Below are 20,042 nucleotides of genomic sequence, written 5' to 3' on the forward strand. Positions count from 1 at the left end.
AACATGTAGCATCTTCTGTAGCTAAAATTTGCCCCAGAGGAAACAGAGTTGACAGTGTATGCTCTTGGAATATGAGGATATATGATCAGGTCAGGTACCAGTGAAATAAGTATCAATGAAAGAAAACATTACGACATTACAATGCAAGTTGTGTGGTGCAGTCATTATAACTGCACAGACTTACACACTCAGTATTACTCAGTTCCTTCAGACATCATTCTTTATGTTATAATATCTTTGAATGAATTAACTATGGGAACTGAAACCTCCTTCTTTCACAATAGTAAAGTAATCTGCTAGTTTTACTGGAATTCTGTTTCACTTTTAACTGTAATGGTCTTTGTCATATTTTGTTTTACATGTCTTTTTTGATCATCTTGTTTGTTTCCAAGGTTTTCAGTAATGATTTAGCTTGTGAGTGCCACACACATTTTAATAATTTGTTGTACTGACCAATTCATACTAGAGCTACATCAAATACTATTGCATGGCTTTATGACATTGAGAAGCACACTTCATAGTTCAAGTTTTAATTGGCTATACAGATGCAATAAAAAGGGCATTTCATTTATTTGAAGACTGTGAATGGAAAGTAACATTGTAGCTGTATTACATGAAAAGTGGAGTTAGAACCATAGAGTCATATCACTAAAGCAAACATATTGTAACAAAGTAAACAATTGAATAAGTGAAAGAGTTGTCATAAAGGCACTGCAATATGCAAGTAGGAACACAGAGGAAGGTGGAGCCACAGCAGCCAGGAAATTATGAGACTGTGGGATCTCAGCACAAATAAATTCTTAATAATAATGTGCACATTGCACAAGAAGTCCTATAGGTTTAAACCCATCTCGGCACATGCCTTCTGAACATTAGTGTCTGAAGTGTAAAGGCAGGATAGATCCATTAAGTAGGTAGACAGAACAATAGGTAGACAAGTGAATGAGGAATACAAAGAAGAAAGGGAATATTAGTCACCACAGCAGGCAGTTGTCTCAGCATAACAGCTGCCTGTACATTGTCAAGTTAATCATAGGAGAGGTGACAAAAGAGTTTGAAGGAAAGGTCAGAAGCTGAATAATGAATTGGTTTAGCGTGAATTAGTAGTGTCTTCTTTCCACATGCAAGGGAAAGTCATGGCAGAAGCAAGATCACTCAGAAGAAAGCAACGAACAATAATAAATGGGCAAAGTAAACAAGCTCTGACATCTGAATGCCGTTTAAAATTCAAAAAAAGGAAGCATTCAATAATTCAAAAAAAGGCTGTGGGAAAAAGCAAAAGCTTTGCGTTCTACACCACTAAGAAGGCAGATCCAAGAACAGGAAGATGAGTAGAGCAACAAGGTAGAAAAATAACCTTTCATCAGTATTTTTAATAGTTTCAAACTGAGACTGTATTTATCAAGAGCAGAGAAAGAGATTTTGCAATTTTAAGAAAAACACTGTAGCTGTGTACCTTGTATTGAGAAAATCTGTACCTCACAGTTACTTCCTAGACAGAATCAGCTGTATTTAAACACTGGGCAGATGTGAAGATCCTGAGAAAAGGCAAAATTGAGCAATAAAGGATGGACAAGAATATTGCGGCTTGCCCAGAATAATCAAACAAATAAAGGTTAAAACTTTCTTAAGCTTGAAGAGATGTCTGAAAGACAGAGACTATGTTTAAGTTGCACAAAAATCCAGAAAGAAGGACTAGCAGTCATTAGCACAGAGCAGATCCTGAATTTATGTTCACAAACATAACTTTCCAGACATTACAGACCTAGAGAAGACAGCAGGAAATAATTATGCCCTATTGCAAATCACCAGCATCCCTACTGCAAGAGTCAAACATAGGATGAAAGCCTGGGTGAGAACTATTAATAAAGCTCATTGTAGTAACTTCTGAGAGACAAGAACTTACTGAGGTTGATAAATTTTGTTGACTAGTAACTATTGCCATCAAAATCTTAACATGAAAGGAACTTCCCTTTCCATCCTAAACTATCATGTAGTGAAGTGAGGATGTGAATACATATTCATATCTTTGTTACCACTAATAAACAGGGAATCACCGGTATGAAAAAACATAATGCATATCACTAATGCAGATAAAATGAAACATCTTTGTGCAGAATGTGCACAAATGTGACAGAAGAATCAAATGCTACACAGGGAACAAAAGATATTAACAGCAATGGGTTGTGTCAAACAAATCCACCCTACAGTTATCATGGATAAAGGCTCCTTAAAAAATAAGCATCACTAAGAAAATCAGTTAAAAATCATACAAAAGGAAACAGTGAAGACTTTCTGTGGAAAAACCCCCGACTAATTGTGAAAAAGTAGAAAGATGTTATTTATTTGCACAAATATCCTTTGGTGTGGAAAATATCTAATGCTCTATTTATCTTCAATTCTTCATCTGTCTTCTGCATCTAAATCATCAGCACTAAGTGCTGCATTTTCTAGCAAAAACCATGAAAATTTCCTCACTGAAAATCTGGTATTTTGTATAGCATATAATGTTAAATCAAAATTGCAAAACCCATCAGGACAAAAAGTGAATGCAAGTAGAGGTGTGAGACTAAGCAAACTGCAGGATGAACTAAAGTCAACAAGGGAGAAGTAGGCTGCAATGGGAATAGAACCATGAACTCTGAGGAGGTTATAGGGTTCTACACTTTGATTTGAGGAATATGAAAACAAGCATCAAATTTTACAGGTGGATCAAATAAAGAAAACCAAAAATCCTCAAGCAACCGGAAGCTAAAAGTTGTAGTTTAGTGCTACTGAGTGCAGTAGGTGTGTCTGTCTCAAGCAAGCAAGAAATGTGCACACAAGGCAGAGAGCTCATCATCTTCAAATTCCAAGCATTTTGCTTGCAGTCAGATTGACTGAGCTGGATACATTAAAAAAAAAAAAAAAAAGTAGAATATTGGTAAAGTTTGCAGGGACATCATGAAGAAGTCATATCTCCACCCTAGTATGCTGTGTGCTACTAAGGAAGAAGAGCATCTCAAGTCATCAGAGTATTAACTCCTGGCAAGGTAAAACTAACCAACCAACCAACCAATCAAACAAAAAACCCAAAACCAGACCACAAATGGGACTTTGTGTGATGATCTGGTGATGCTCACACAAAGGAGAATCTGACTCAGCCTCTCCATGAAAAGTAGTATGTCATCATGAAAAATGATGATACAAAATAAGTGGGATACAAAATAACTGGGAGTTGCATGCTGACAGGCTTTCCACTCTAACAGTATGTGCTGAGCCCCACAGAGAGAGTGAGCTGTTGGCTGTGGTCCATATGAGCACCAGCAACAAGGGGAGAGAAGGCAGGGCAGTAATGTGCTGAAAGGGATCTATCCAAAGCAATAGGGAATCATACAGTAATCACTTAGGACTGAGAGTAGGCAAATTATGCCAGTTAGAGATGAAGATGGATAAATTGTCTAGAACTCTACAAACTCTGTAGTCCTAAAAGAGTAACCAAAAGCTTCTTCAGAAGGAACAAGACCATAGCCATATTATATGTATGTTTTCATGCCAATCTTACAAAGACAACAAGGCAAGAAGGATGAAATGATACATCTGATTTTAAGTAACAATTGAAATACAGGGCATCTCAAGAATCTCGCCTAATGGAAGATTTACCAGGCTAAACATTAAAGGAATTTCATAATATGCTGTGTTAAAGAAAAATTCAGTATACCAAGACTTACCTTAATAAGAAGAGGTCAATTTATACAGAAGAACAGTCAAAAGAATAAAATGCTCTTAAATGGAAATGTTATGAATTGTATTGAAGTATAAACTGTACAAACTATATAAACTGTTCTGGAAATACATTTAATGCTAATCTTTCTATTTATTTCAATCCTCAACAGTCATTAATTTTCCTTGTCTTTCATTGTCTCTTTCCTCTTTCTGAATTCTTTCCTCAGTGGAGTAGGTCAATCAGAAAAGTAGCATTTCTCAGCAAGCAGTACTACCTGCCAGTCCTAGGAGGGGAAAAACAATTGTACCAGGCTAAAAGTTGTATTTCCCACTCTTACTACATATTGGTATTTTTCAGCTCAACAAACATAATCCTGTCGAATTTATTCTATAGTCCAAATAAAGTATTTGTTAAAACTGAAAGCAGCTCCAACACTCTCCTAGGGGAATTCTAGGCTTCTATTCCTCTTCTCCCAGGCAAATGCTTTATGCACTTGAAACGTAACCCTTTCTCCTATTTTTTGTAACATACATTAGAAGTATAAAAAACCTTTAGCATATGCATCTTTTAAGTATTGTACAAACATAACAAAACATTCCTTGAGTAAACTGTAACAGTTATACCTCAGGGAACATCACTGCATTGACAGAGAGACAGACAATATACTGTAAAGCCCTGTAGCTGCTTGTTATAACACAGATAGTGAACAGAAATGACAATAGGAGATGAAGTTCTAATTTCAAAATAAAAACTCAGATAATTTCATATATTCTTAGTACTGTTTTTGAAAATATTGAGCCTGTCAAAAAAGTAACAATAATAATAATAAACTGCCTAAAATAATAAATAAATAAAATAATAATAAATAATAAAATAATAAAATTTATTTTATAAATAAATAAAAGTATTTTATTTAATAGAATAAAAAAGTAGAAATAAAAATTTTTAAAAAGTACCACAAAATATCTGTAAGTTATCAGAACTGACCCTATATTTCATTAATAGTTCTTTCACTGCATTTCTGTACAATCAATACTTATACCTGCATATGTTATATGTAAGCTTTCTTGTGGCAAAATAGCTATAAGAAATCAGATATTAGTGTCCTTCCTTCTACCTACCCATTTACTTTTAGATCTCAGGCCTGAACAGACACTTTCACATTTTTCTTCAGTTGATCATTTCCCTTTGATAAAGGACAGAAGTGAGCTGATGGCAGTGATTTTTGGACAGCCATCTTTAATGTGGTTCAAGTTTCCCATGGTTCATCTCCATAGGCAATGGCAAAGTTAGGGAATGTAGTCTGAGGGGTTTGTCTTTTCACACACTTCAGGTGTGATCAGCCAGCTGTGATGGGAAAGTGGCAGCACATTATGAGTTCTCTCGCCCTGTTCTGCCTCCTCTCTTGTTCAATGTGCATGTAGGGGATACAGCTGCACTTTAGCCTGCATAAGTCTGTCAGCTAGATTGAAGACAGCACTTAGCTTTCTGCGTCCTCTTTGAACACTGGTTTGACAGTCTGCTTGGATTCACTGTTGCAAGCCTAATTAGGATCCTCAGGAATGGGCAGGCTGGAAGATTAAAATGAAGATTGATTAAATGGACAATGAAAAAGTACTTTCAGTCCAAACTGAGCAGTTGCCTATATGGATACTTAAATGCCCTTCTATGGATGCCTTAACAGCAAAGACAGTGATGTTCTCTCTGTACTGAAAGACCCATGCCTGCAATACAATGGGCTGAAATTTAAAGCACTTGGCTTGGAAGTAAATTTAAAAGCTACGCAGGAGAAAAACAGAATGAAAAAAAAGGTCATGTAACTCTGCAGAGTATGTTGATATTGAAAAATCTGTTTTTATTCCAACCTGGAATGAAGTGCAAGAGTTCTGAAATTTCAAGAGTCTAGGCCCTCAGGTATTCTGTCTGACTCTCCTGGAAGCACAGATCATAGCAAACTTGTAAATTTTTGATGGAAAAAACCTCTTAATTGGTTTCAGTCAGGATCGGATATCTTAAAGTCAATGAAGTTTCACCAATATTTAACTAATTTGCAAAACAGAAAATTCAGGTTTTATTCCTTAAGTACTGATTCCAACAGGAGCATACTGTTGGCGTGACTTCTACACTACAGACACACTTTTTGGCTTACTTATGTGTCAGACAAATATGTGCAAAATAATATATCAATAAAACATGATTTTATTTTATAATTATTAATTTCCACTCCCTAAAATTAAGGTAAACTGTTAAAAAACAAAATAATCAATGAAACACAAATTAGATCCACATTTACATTGCTACCCATGGGGGTGAGCCAAAGAATTAACAGGGGATATGAAATGTGGTATAATATACATTTTAAGTGTACATTTTAACCAGCGAGTGTATTTTGCAGGCTCTTTGTGCTGATCTGCAGAATATGGACAGGCTCTGTTACTTGCTTTTTCAAAACTAGCTAATGCTTTGAGCTCTAAGGTGCACAGTTCAAACCCGGCTGACAGTTATCACACATTGGTTCTTCAAAGCTGCCCAGTTCAGAGTCTGGCAGACAACGACACTGATAAAGATCTGAGCGTGCACGACCTACCCTCCAGATGACTGTCTAACTTCATCTGAGACCAAATCAAGAGGGCATTCAGAGAAACAGGTCTTCACTGGAAAGGCAAAAATGACTCAAATATTTTATAAATCACAGGATGGTTTACAGCCAGACTGACACACTGAATCACACTCTGAAGGGGACTAGGAGCTACTGTACAGATCAGGTTTGAAGACCTCACATCAATTTGAACAGCTAAAGAAATGAAAAGTAATATTTTACATTTTATATAAAACATATATTTTATATAAAAGATATATTATCATCTTTATTATTTTATATATATCTTTTACATTTTATATTAAAGATATATTTTTATCTTTATAACATTAAGGGAATAGGGTATAAACTTCTACCTTTACTTTAGACAAAGCAGTGAGAGCTTCATCAGAGCAACTGGAATGCACTAATCTTCTATTACTTGTACAGAAGAAATAATGGCTATTGGTTCGCATTTCAGTCTAACAGATGGACAAAGCAATTTAGATATTAATTGATTGTGAGTCAATTAATTGCCTTTCAGGGTTAGAAACATTCAACAGAGAGTTTTCATAGCAGCTAGGAAATCAGCCACATTTTAAGGAAACCAAGGTAAGCTAATGCAGTCACTATATCTCTATTTTCTGGTGGGAAGGAAGGAGGCAGAACAGTTCTGCCAATCAGGCAACATCACTTTGGAGGAAGAATTGGATTAGAAATTTGTCAGATCTTAACTGCACTATAAGCTAATCCTCTCTAGCTGTCATTTTATTTCAAAAAGACTCTCATCCCATGGCAGTCAATTGCATATTAGTTTTGCAGATGTTCAGAGAAGGCTTTTTGTGACACCTACATGAATCAGCCACCCTCAGTTATGTGGATAATATGTACTTTAACACACTGACTGTCTCTACCAAGGTGTACGAAATAGCTTTTTTTCATTACTGTGCTTTATTTTGTTGCCTATTTCATTACTGTGCTTTATTTTGTTGCCTCTTTTTTTTTAATTTATTTACTCTGTTTGGCTGGTTGAAGCAATTTACTCTCTATGGGAAGACATTTGTCTCTCAAGAGGAACTCAACAAGAGCTGTTTACAGTGAAGCTATAAAAGCAGAGAGGAAGGATAATCAGTAACCAAGATTATAACATTCAATTAAAATCACTGATATAACAACAGGAGAATATAAATAACTATCATAGCAATTTAAGAAAGCAGAACAAAGGAATAGCTGACACAAAGTGAAGAAGAAAAGAATTATTACAGTTTTAAAGATCATGGGAGGTCAACTCCTCAGTTATTTGTTTTAGTTCAGAAAATAGCAGACCCAGCAAGTTCCCAAAGAAGAGAATGTCAATTACCAAGTCACTGAAAGCCATGAAGAGTAATAGAAAGAAATTACAGGAAAGTATAACCAAACAGTTATTTGTACAACAGCAAATATTATGAGATTCTCAGGAAGTGCATAATATATCTTCTACTCTGTACTTAATCACTAAAGCTCCTCTTCTCTTAAACACACTAGCAGTTTAACTACTGATTTCAATAAAAAATATTGGTCAAAGCTTACATATGTAGAGTTTTTTTCTTGTCTTATTATACTCCAAGATGAAGAATTTCATTGCATAACTACCAAAATTCTGATACTGTAAATATTTCTATTGATAACAAGGCACAGATCAATTATAGTCGTACATATTGTCATGCATACATAATGAATGTATGGGCACTTTTTATCAATGAGTTTTAGTTTTATAAAAAAAATAATACATTACAGCTTCTACTGCTGTCACTAAAGAGGTAGACCTTGTTCATATCTTGCAATTGCGCTATACTCTGGCAGAGGCTAGAAACCAACATCATGTGAATATCTGGCAGTAATATATGTCATATTGGCCTTGCACACAAACCTCAATGAGTGTCTCCTTATACCACCACCACCACAGTAAATGATGTAAAAGCGTAGAGAACCATGATACAATTCCTAGGGTATATTGGTATCACCAGGCTTGTAACATCAGGCAGGCTTTTGCCTCACTTTTCGCATATGAGGCACGGCTGACTGAAAGATGAGTGTACCCATATGCTGCTTTTCCTCAGCTACTGTTATTAGCAACCTTAATCAAAAACCAAAAGGAACATGAAGGCCAAAAGAAATGCGCCAGCTGAGCTCCAATCTACTGATATTCAACCTTACTTTTCAGTAACAGCAAGGTACAGCCTTAGTTCTAGAATTCATATCAGTGCAAAGGACCTGCAGACAGCTGCCAGCTCCTGCTCTTTTAGATGTGGACCCTCTGTGTTGGGATAGATTTCCCACAATGTTTTCTCTTCATTTTGGATAATAAACTAAATGACCTTAGTTACAGCAGGCACTGCATTCTTTCCCAAGAACTCCAACACTGCATCGCAAAACTGTATGCAAAGATGTACTGACAGCATTTTGACCCAATTGAGGGCACCTGGCTTTCAGCTTAAATTCTTGCTTCCCAAACTTGCTTTGTTATCCCTGGAACCTCTGTTGCATCCTGAGTTTCCTGGCCTGCTTCTCCTCCTAACCAGCCTTCTCACACTTGACTTTAGAAGTCCTTCCTTTGCAAGGCGGGCCCAACACAGGGGTGTATTCTCTTTTTTCTACTGTTATTTTGAGATGCCTTCACGATAGGGCTCACATGGTGATAGAGACTTTCTTGGCCCAATGAGTTCCTGCTCTTTTGCTAAAGAACCAGGTGACTTTTTTATTTCTTTTTTCCATTTTTTTTTCTGCCACTTGACCCCGGGTTTTTGCTGTCATGCTGAGCTGGCAAGGACATCTTATTTCTCTTACCTTATTTGGCTTTTCATATCCTGCAAGTTCATCACAGATCAGAAGAACACATGAGGAAAAAAAAAACCAAAACACCCCAAAATATAAAGCAAAAAAAGTGACACGCAGTTCACATTAGTCACCAGGGCTAGCAGACAGCATAGCAAGTTTTGTTTCTAACATGGTTTTTAGTAATCACTAAAGTTTCAGTGGCAATATTTTGGTTCACCTGTGGGACCTGAGTGATTACTTGAGGGTAGAGAAAAACTGCATTCCTCTGAAAAAAACCTGGCAAAGAATTTTCCGAGATGCTGCCACAAACTGATGTGGGGAGAGGTCCTAGTCTTTACTAGCTCCATACCTCCACACTCCTTAGCCCCAGTGAACGTCACTATTTCAGCAGATTTTTTTTTCCTTCTGCTCTCCCATCCTCAGCTCAAAGCAACAAAGGACAATAGGGAATTCAGCTGCACCCTCCCTCTCACTTTACATGAATCCTTTAGCCAGTAAGGAGAGATGCCGTGATACTTGCTCCCAAGTCTTCCTGCCTTTCCATGTTGTATGGAAGGCAAATTAATACATAACAGTCTAACAGAAGGTGGGCTTTTATTTCCACAGCCAGAGAAGTGTATTTACTCTTTAATCTCCATTTTATTGAGTATGTAAGTATAGATCTCATCTCTGCAAGCTCTAGAGATAGAAAAGCTGGAGAGAAAGAAAAACCTAACATAAAAAAGCAATACTGCTTTTTTAAAAAAAAAAAAAAGAATTCAATACAGAACTCCAAAGAGTCCGAACAAAGATAAATTCTACACAAGCAATCTCCAGTTTACAGACTGCTTATTTACACAGCCCAGTGTCTGACTTCTTACCCTGGAATAGTTGTTACTTGCATAGTAATCAAGACCACGCTTACTACAGCTGTTGCAGAGTGAATGAACCCTCTTCTCAGCTAAACAATGAAGGGGTTCAGCCAAAACAGTCACCTAAGAAGGCGCCAAGCAGTAGAGACTATGTGAGGTCTGGGGAAAGAAGCTGACAGCTGAATCCAACTAGGCAGCCAAAAGCATCTCCTGGGCAGAAAAGCCACAAAAACCCCAAAGGGCTTTTCTACATATGCAGTTTCTTCTGATTATCTTCATAAGGTTTACATGCTAAATCCACTAGGTTACACTAAATTTCCAAGCTAAACTACTCATGCACAAGGTATGGGCTTTGGAATAAGCATGCCCACACTTTAATTGTTTGGGAATTTTGTAACCCTTTGGCAGTCCATAGGCTTTTTAGTTTGCTTGCCCATACAGTACAGCTGATGGTTCAACTCAAAATAACAGTTTTTAATATCCATTGGCAAAGCCATTCCAGGAAATTTCTCCTTGTGCAAAGACTTAACATTGGAGCACAGTCATGTACTTCATTCCTTGTCACTAACAGAAATAAAGAGTAATCACACTATTTGAGTAACTCTTCCTATGAAGAGGCTCCTGCTGTCAGTTTACCAGGCACATATCATATTTCAAGTAAATGCCTTTATCCTGGCAAAAACCTGTAACATGGCACCTGATGTGAGACTCTCTCTTTGAACCCCATTCACACAAGAATATAATGATCTTTCCTAGTAGTCTTACAGAGTGCAGAAAATAAGAAATACTGTGAGTCTCTTTTTTCAGGATTTTTTGTTTTGGAATTAATTTTTTTTTTTTTTTTTGAGGGACAAAGACTGTGGATTTGGTTTAGTTGGATTTTTTTTTACTCTCTTTTCTTTCAATTTTGAGGGTTTTGAGTGGCCAATGCCAAAGTGAGAACTCTAAAATAAGTTCTCTACTTTCTTGATAAGATATATGTGACAACTTCAAAAGATGACCACGACTTTGTTACTATGCTCAAGGATGTAGAAATAAATTATAAAGAAAGTGTACTTTTTAAAAAAAAAAAAAAAAGTATGTTACTCTGTAGGAACAATACAGGAGTTTTGTTTCACAAAGCTATTGTAGTTAGAGCCCTGAACCACGCTACTTTCAAGCTGAAATGTGAAATACCTTATAATGCCACTTGCCAAAATATAAAACACTTGTGACCTAGCTAATGAAAACACTGCAGAACGATGTAAACGTGCTGACAAATTGTGTACATCTTATAAAGAACTAGACATTTGGATAGAGCAGCAAACCTTCATTACTCAGAATTAGCAAGTTTCAGTGTGTAATGAGGACAGTGAAATGCCTAGCCAAAAAACACAAGGGTAAAAAAAATTTTGAAAAAGAAACTTATAAACCCATCTTCTAACTAATGTTCTTAAAATTCACTTGAGACATGTGCAGAGGTAGTTTTTAAGCTTCAACTTCTGAAGACCAAGGCAATAGAGAAGTATTGAAGAAAAGTAATGTAAGTTACAAACAGATTCAAAGAGAACTTACTGAAGAAAGAAAGTGTGTTTCAATGGAACAGAAAACAAGTAGATTTTTAAGCGCTGGTTGATGATGAAGAACATACACTCACGTAAAAAAACACATTTGAAACAGCACAGTGCCGTGTATTAAGAATCATGCCACTGATTGCAAAAAATTACACACCTCATAGTCAAATGGGATATGAGTCTTCTGTCTCTAAATTCCAAAGAATTTTTTGAAAATCTGGTCCATGTTGCTTAAAAAATGACTTTAGTCTATCATTTCGAATTCTTCATGCAAATCAAATCCTTCATCACCCTACTACTCCCAGTGGTAAATAAAAGATCATTATCAAACATCATATTACATAAAAAACTAAATTCCAATTAGGTGAACAAATTTATCCAGAAATATACATTATATATAGTTAAATCATAATAAAAATTTCAGTTGTAAAGAATTTTTTAGTGAGGGACACAATGAGAATGGAAATGGTAATAGAGGACCTACGAGGTTCAAACAGAAGTCTGAAGTTTAATTCTTCTGCATATTTCCTAAATGCTTTTGCTCATGCAGAAGGTTATAGTGTTCTGTATGCACATTGATGAGCACAAAAAAACCACCCTTGCATGCTGATCTTTGAAGAGAGAATATTTTAACTTCTAACTTGGGCTCTGCATTTTGGGTTTTTTGTTTGATTAATTTTATGAAATCAAATAAACTGAATCTTTTGACAAACAGCTGCAGTCTTGGTCTGCAAAACAAGAAGATAACTTCTTGTTAAAACACATACCTCTGTCAGGAATGATTTGGCTGTCGAAGGGTTCATTATGAGAATAGCCCGTCTCAGGGTATCCCGGTAGCGGTTCAGTTCTTCTATTCGCATAGTGGCAAAGAGCCCCGTGATCATTTTATTGATGTTGTTTTCTACTTTCTGCAATGCTACATCCATTCCCTGTTGAGATACTTTGTCTAAAAATTCTTGTATTCCACGGATATCTGGAAAAATCAGAAGGCAAACAAGATGTTAATTGGTACATGAAAAAAAGACACAAATAACTGATCAAACCCTCTCACAAGAAGTGTTTTGTCAGGTAGATCCCTACAGGCTTTCACTTAATATTCACTAGACCTCCTCCTGAGCTATGCTCACTGCATTTCTTTAAGTACTAAAACAGGAGAAAGATCACCTACTCTTCAAAAGAGCCACTAGAAAACAAACTTAAAAATCCTTCTAGCAACTTTCCTAATTTGGTGATTCAATCATCACATTTTCTTCTAATCTTTCTTAAAGGACTTCCACACTGAAATCCATACAGAGAAGTGAAACCATGGTGACCATCACATACAGTGCTTCCTTCCAGTGAGGGTTGTTGGAGGGCAGCTGAGGAGGAGAAAAGTAGGAAGGACACGGTTTTCTTTTGTAAAACTCAAAAATATGTTATCCACCGCCGTGCTGTGTAGCTCATGTATCTAAGTGAAGCTTGGGCTGTTCACTCATCAAGAAGTCTTAATGTTGTTCTAAATTTCACATCTATTTATGTCCTTCAAAAACAAAATAAAAGCCAGGTGTACAGTTGCAATGGTACTGCATGCTCTTATCTGAAAGTGCCTCTGCTGGCTGAATTTAACAACTTTTCCACAGCAAAATGCGCTAGGAGAGCTTTGTGGCTTAATCTTGAGTTAATCCTTCTTTAAAAATGACGTAGGAAGAATTGATCAGTAGAATGCTAACTGCTTTCACTACCTAGTTTAAAATACCTATAACATCTACCAAACTTAAATGTCTGGGCACTCCTAACATTGTTATGCTGCTTCAAGCTGTTCCAAGACTTGGAAAGGACTTCTTCCAGCATTGAATTCCATAACAGTCAGCAAAAATCTTGATTTTTTTTTTCTCTGCCGTTTTGAGAGACTTTATCTAAAACCTCTAACTTTAGGCTTAAAATTTAAAATCATTCAATGACTTCAGAAGTCAGATCAGGGTCTCCTAGACCTCAGGAAAATTGCTTCTGCCTCACTGAGTCCTCACTGTCTGACCCCGACTCACCACTGCAGTTTCTCAATCTTTTTCCTGGAGCTAAGCCACTGCTTCTCTAATGTGACTCCTCTCTCTGGCAGTCACTCTGATCTGCTGTCCCAGAGGACACTCAGCAGGACATCCTTCCTTCCCTACTGGCATTCAAGCTTCCTGCACACCCAACTGATCTCATTTAAGGGAACAAGACACAGCCTTAGAGTCAACACAGCAGACACTGTGTGATAGAGACAGTCTGAGAAAAAAATAGAGAAAAAGGAAACCAGTAACTCAAAATAAACATGAATTTCTGAAGAAACATTTCTTTGAAAATAAAGGTTCCTCAGGTTTTGGAGAGTGTTTGTGGTTAAAATCAACAGAAAATATCTCTCACATTAGGATACTAAATCTAGTCTCTCCTAGGTGCATAGTCTTAGATCCAATCTCTCAGGGATTGAAGTTCCTGCTCTGCTTCCCTCCTTCATCCCAGGTGCTCTATCAGTTCCTCGTCCCAATCACTCATTTTCCAGGGGAATGGTCAGACTTGAAGTTACAGGTAGGTTATGTGTCTTTCTTCATGAAACCTCTCATACTTGAGTAAACTTCCAATTAGACTTTCATAACTGCTTGGCTACTCAGATCTTTCATCCTGACAATAGGAAGACCTATTGTCTTCCCCTACTCCCTGCCCTTCTTAGGGGGGACACAAAGTTGGGGAGACTCTATTTAATCCTAACATGGGATGAGTAAATATGGGATGAAGAATCTCAAAAGCATTCATACTACTGGAAGCACCTTAGATACAGTTCACACACGATGCCAGAGGACAGCAAAAGGCTGGAAAATCAGACTGAAAGCAGACTGGAAGGATGCCTAAGCATGTCAGACTCTAAGCCCTGGAAGAGATGTCACATAAATAGTCATGAAGTCTACCAGGAAAGGGCTCTTGGCTGGCCCTTAACGTGGTCTATTTTCAGGTGATACGAGTGACACCGTCCTCGCACACTGTGATAGCAGCTGAGGGGAACTCCAGGACAAGCCACAGGAAACAGTAGGGCATGTGACTGTTTATCAGGATTGTGATAGCTGACAGGTGACAGCTTTCAGAGGAACTGAAGCCCATTTTAAGACCAGGGAAAATAATGAAAATCAATTCTTTGGAGAAAAATTTGTGAGGAAGTCTAAAATTTCTCTCCAAAACTGCCTAGACTGCAGCACCCTCCATAGCCATCCAGAGAGCAGTGCTACAAGCATTAGCTGTGGTCAGTCCTGCACATGTGAGGTGAACATGCCCAGGGGTCTGGGCTGCAGGGGAGAATTATGTAACTCCCCCCAGGGCAAAGCACCAGTTACATGACAGATACACATGTGCGATGCACCCCTGAGAAGATTATGGAGATGTCACATGTGGATTTAATATGGGAACTACAATGGTGAAAATATAAGATCAGTGTGACTACGGTGTAGCTAATGACCACAGCAGACAGACACTACATGGTCCAAAGGGAGCCTAGGAAGAATAATCCAGCATCCAGATCTGATGGACCTTCAGGAAAAAGTTCAAAATACCTGAGACAGGAATCTTTATGCTGACATTGCTGGGAAAACTGTACCAAAATTCAAGCATTCCTCTTTTCCAGTTCTAGGGAATACTCTTTTTATTGAGCTATACATTTGGGGATTTGATGGGGTCTGACATACCCCAAAGTTTAAAGGTTCTGACAAACACAGGTCATTTTAGCATTTTACTTCAGGTTATGGCAAAATAAAATAGAGAAGTTCTGGGTTGCACAGAAGTCCAGCAGCCCTATCAAGAAGATCTGAGGCTTAGACACTCACACTGCTTATTTTTGGCCACAAACAGTAGCATAAGGAAAACAAAGTTCAGTCTGCAGAGTAGACAAAATTTGCTGCCTGCATCACCAGCAGATATGTACTAACTAGAGAATATTACAGACAGCCATCCTCCTCCAGCACCAGAATACTGAGATGCTTCAAATTATAAAGAAGTAGTCATGCAATAGCTTACAATCAAACAGTACACAAAAACAATTCAACAGAATTAGTCCTAGAAGTCAGACTGTCACAATCAGCAAGTTGGGTCTCCTGTCTAGACCTCTAAAATACCATGAACTGGAAAGAAATGGTATTTTAGGCATTTAGGTTATTTTAGACATTCATCACCAAAACCTCATTCTCTAGACACTGTCAAAATATCAGTATTACTAAACACTTGTAGGATAGTTTAACCATGAACAAAATACATGCATACCCTAAAAATAAAGTTCCATAAGAGAATCAGATACTAATTACAGCTTCTATTTAATATCTAAATCAGGAAAATTAGATTCAATCTAATCAGAGATGTTAGAATTTTTCTGGTGCTTTAAATACCAACAAGATTATTTGAAGTGCTACAAATATGCTTAGTTTTATGCAAATGATAAAATAACTTCTTTCTACTTTAACCCTTTCCTTCTAAAATTCCTGAGGCTCACCCACTGAAGATTACTAAACATGCAGACAAATTAAATAAAAAATGGGTGAAAGTGACCAGTTGAACTCAAAATTACTGAAACACAAGGAACACATGTAGATGGGATCTAGATACACTATCAAACTATCAGGGAAAAAAATTAGGCTAGAAAAGCCTTTTTAAAACTCAAATTCCATCTCATAAATTCTTATATTCTTCTCTGACACCAGAACAAAGTAAGCAGGAACCACTAAATGAAGACCTTTTTCAAAACAAGACCATAATTTCACTTGACTTGAATTTATAGACACACTGCAGTTATTGACTGATACTACCCATAATCGATGTTGACCCAGAGGCCAGATTATGGGATCAAATGGTTTTCCTTGCCATGAATATCTGCAAATACAAACAATGAAATAATTTTATTGAAACCTCACTAAACGATGGGACATAAAGGACAGAGGTCCAGTATTACTCTATAGCTCTACATCTATTAGGTGACCACGCCAACAATATTGTATCTGTATGATATGTTTTTAGGAAAACACCACCATTCTAATGGTAAAGATACCAAATCACGATTCGTAAAACTTCTCACTACTTCTGTCTTTGGCATTGATACAACACAAAAATATGGGGAGGAAATAAATACAGACTTCTCTTATACCTCAATTTACCCACCAGAAGAATGGAGATATTGGTGATGCTCACCTGCTGCTATGAAACAGCAGAGAACACATAAAACCACCCTGCAATTTGAATGCTATTTAAATCATGATGGTACTTGCCATATTTCAGCAGCAAGTCACGAGCAATGATCATATTCAAAGCGTATGCCAAAGAACAGATGCTGCCACTGAATGGGCAGCATTATCTTTCCTGCGTGGATTGTCTGAAAGTGGCACATGTCCACACTGAACTGTGGAATCATCTTTCTAATAGATAAACTCCTTCTGCAGAAAAATCTGGCAAGCAACCTGTGGCACAGATGGCTTTGCTGCGGAGACACAGGACTGTTCATGTCTGGAACACAGGTGTTTCGTGCCCTGAATTTGCTAGCCAACCTGTTGCCCAGCCAGAAGTCCCATTTCTATTTTCTGTTTAGATCAGATGAGTCACAGTTATTGCCAGAAATGCAGAAGAGTTTCCCATTATCACCAGTATTGATTATTCTCCTTAGTGATGAAAGCCCAAGTTACCACATAGAGACAGACCAATGCTAAAGTTGCTATCTCCTCTTCCAGTTCAGTGTCACTACAGTGCTACATTTCCTGTTTTTCACTGTACAGATATCACTTCCAGTGTACACATGTGTGAACAAAAACAGAGTAACCCCTCCACAGTCCATAGGGTTAAACCAGGCTGGAAATCTAAAAGAAACACTACCAAACATTCTCTTTATAACCAGAACTGTGCTCAGTTTAGGAGATTGTGAGGTTGGTCTGGAAACACTAATAAACAAAGAACAAGGCAAGCAAAATTTATCAAGGACTGTGCTGGAAATGACCTTCCTTTTATATCCATACATAACCATGCCACCACAAGGCAGAGGTCTATAGGAAGGTCTTGTGGTCCGCACCGCTGCTGTGTAGAAGGTCCAACACTGGGCACACCAGACCGGCTGCAGCCACAGCTGAGGTGCATGTGCAAAGCTTCATGCACAGGGGAGCACAAAGCCCACAGCCTGACACTCTGACTGATGTATTCAAATGCAGGTACTCATCATAACACTACTCAAGCTGAGATCTGAATTCAAGTGACAGCTTCACCAAACTTCATTACTGTGTCAGTTGCTGTGGACTCTGACCTAAGAAAGAATTTAGGAAATGAAGTATAAGTCACATTAAGAGCAAGCACCTAAACTCACACACCATCTTTTCATTTGATAGTGAAAAAAGCACAAGAAACAGGTATCTGAAATGCTGTTGCAGAGCATACTCAGAGTAAAGTGCCCTTCACAGACTACATGTCTAAATCTTCTTATATTACCCACCTGGAGGAAGCACTCAGACCTCACCTAACATAAACAGTAAGCACGATTTAAAGGAAAGTTCAGCAGGTGTGTGGCAGAAAACTCACACAGTCAGGTGATAGGGAAAAGGAGCCAGTATTTTCAGGAGATCAGGACAACTTAAAATCTGCAGCTTTCTTTCACACCAGATTACAGGAGAAATTGGGTCTTTGCTCTCTTTTCATTAAGGTTTCTACACTGTATATGTGATAAACTTGGATAAAGAAGATTCCTGACTTCCATTACATGATCTTAACATTAAAAAAAATCAAATGTGGAAAGGGACCTGGGGGTCCTGGTCAATGACAGGTTGAATATGAGTCAGCAGTGCTCTGGCAGCCAGGAGGGCCAACCTTGTCTGCGAAGGTATCAGGCAAAGCATCGTCAGCCGGTCGAAGGAGGGGATTGTCCTGCTCTGCTCTGCACTGGTGTGGCCTTCTCTGTGCAGTTTTGGGTGCAACAATATAAGAAAGATATAAAGCTATTAAAGAGCTACAAATACAGTGAAGGGCCTTGAGGGGAAGGCACACAAGGAGTGGCTGAGGTCACTTGGTTTGTTCAGCCTGGAGGAGATTGAGGGGAGACCTCATTGCAGTCTACAGCTTCCTCACAAATGGACCAGTGACAGCATGAAGCTGTGTTAGGGGAGGTTTAGATTAGATATTAGGAGAAGGTTCTTTATCCATAAGGTTATTGGGTACTGGAAGAGGCTCCTCAAAGAAGTGGTCACAGCACCTAGATGGCCAGAATTCAAGCAGTGTTTGGACAACTCTCAGGCACATGGTGTGATTCTCTGGGCTGTCCTGTGCAGGGCCAGGAATTGGACTTTCATGATCCTTGTGGATCCCTTTTAACTCAGGATATTCTATGATTCTTCCACAAGGGTTTTTTTGATCACTGGACCAGATGCTTGTCTCACTTCTTTGTTCCCTCTGACACCACATAATTTTCCTTTGTCATCTCTGTTTCTATATAGAGGGAGTAGGCCCCTTCCCATCTTGGGGAAAATCTAATGATCCTAGAACAAAATATGCTGGTTTTCACGCATCTCATGCCAGGATGCATATGCAGTGAAGATTTGATAAGCTGTACAAAATGAATAACAATAAACTTACATGCTAAGTACCTCTTATACCCTTATTAAAAATGAGATATCTCCAAGTAGATGTAAAATTCCTAAAAAAATTTCAGATCACAATATAATCAGGAGAAGAGAAAGATGGCACTATTCATGAATGATAATAAATTAAGCCATTCACCTCTGTCATTGTATTCCACCTAAATTACAAGGCACTCACTCTGCACTTTTGTTATCTCAAACCTGGTTTACAGTCATTAGCTCATCCTTCCTCTGATGCCATTTTAGATCTGAGAACATTTTCCTCAGAGTATCTAGCTGACAAATACCAACTGATTCAGCTGTGGTAGCAAAGGTGAATGCACTGACATAAATATTCACTGGTTGATTTACACAAAAGACCATTTTATCTGTACAGTTGAATGAGAAAAACCATTGTATAACAAATAACACTTCAAATTCTTATCAAGATAGCTTTACAGGTCTAGCAGAGTGATTCTTCCTTACATGGTGATGGTTAACGTGACAGCAACTATTAACTGTGGAAGTGCACTGTACACAAGGCAGATGAGCAGCTTCAGCCAGACTCTGATGGTGCCACTGCTCTGCATAAAGAATTGAGCAAAGTGTTTGCATTCCTGTGCACATGTTGATATCTATTAACATGGTTAAGATCTAGACTGAGGAACACAACAATTTTGCATGATGATTCAATAATAGTACTTCATTTTACTTTTGCAGCAGTGGGATTCCCTCTCATTAGCCAGCCTATATGTCATTTGGTGAACTTCCAAATTAAAACGAACAAATTAAAAAAAAAAAAAACAACACAAAAATCCAACTTCATAGCTCTTTCATATCGTCATTTGGGGACTGAGAGGGACCAGTTATGTGAGCTATTTCAGCTGGATGATCTAGCTTCAGAGAATATAGCAGTAGTTCAAACTCATTAGAAGTAAATCAAGTTCAAATGTTTAA

At 37.8% G+C, this 20,042-nt stretch overlaps 1 protein-coding gene across 1 annotated transcript in view; it reads right to left on the reverse strand.

Moving 5' to 3' along the window:
- The window catches only part of GRID2 (glutamate ionotropic receptor delta type subunit 2), a 692,444-nt gene that overhangs the window by 256,212 nt on the left and 416,190 nt on the right, over positions 1 to 20,042 (reverse strand). Inside the window, exon 4 of the mRNA XM_051789746.1 lies at positions 12,273 to 12,478. Coding sequence (XP_051645706.1) covers positions 12,273 to 12,478 — 206 coding nt within the window. The remainder of the gene's footprint in view (positions 1 to 12,272; positions 12,479 to 20,042) is intronic.

This window comes from Manacus candei, unplaced genomic scaffold, assembly GCF_025592945.1.
Source record: "Manacus candei isolate 608988 ecotype Guabito, Panama unplaced genomic scaffold, ASM2559294v1 h1tg000028l, whole genome shotgun sequence".
NCBI lineage: Eukaryota > Metazoa > Chordata > Aves > Passeriformes > Pipridae > Manacus > Manacus candei.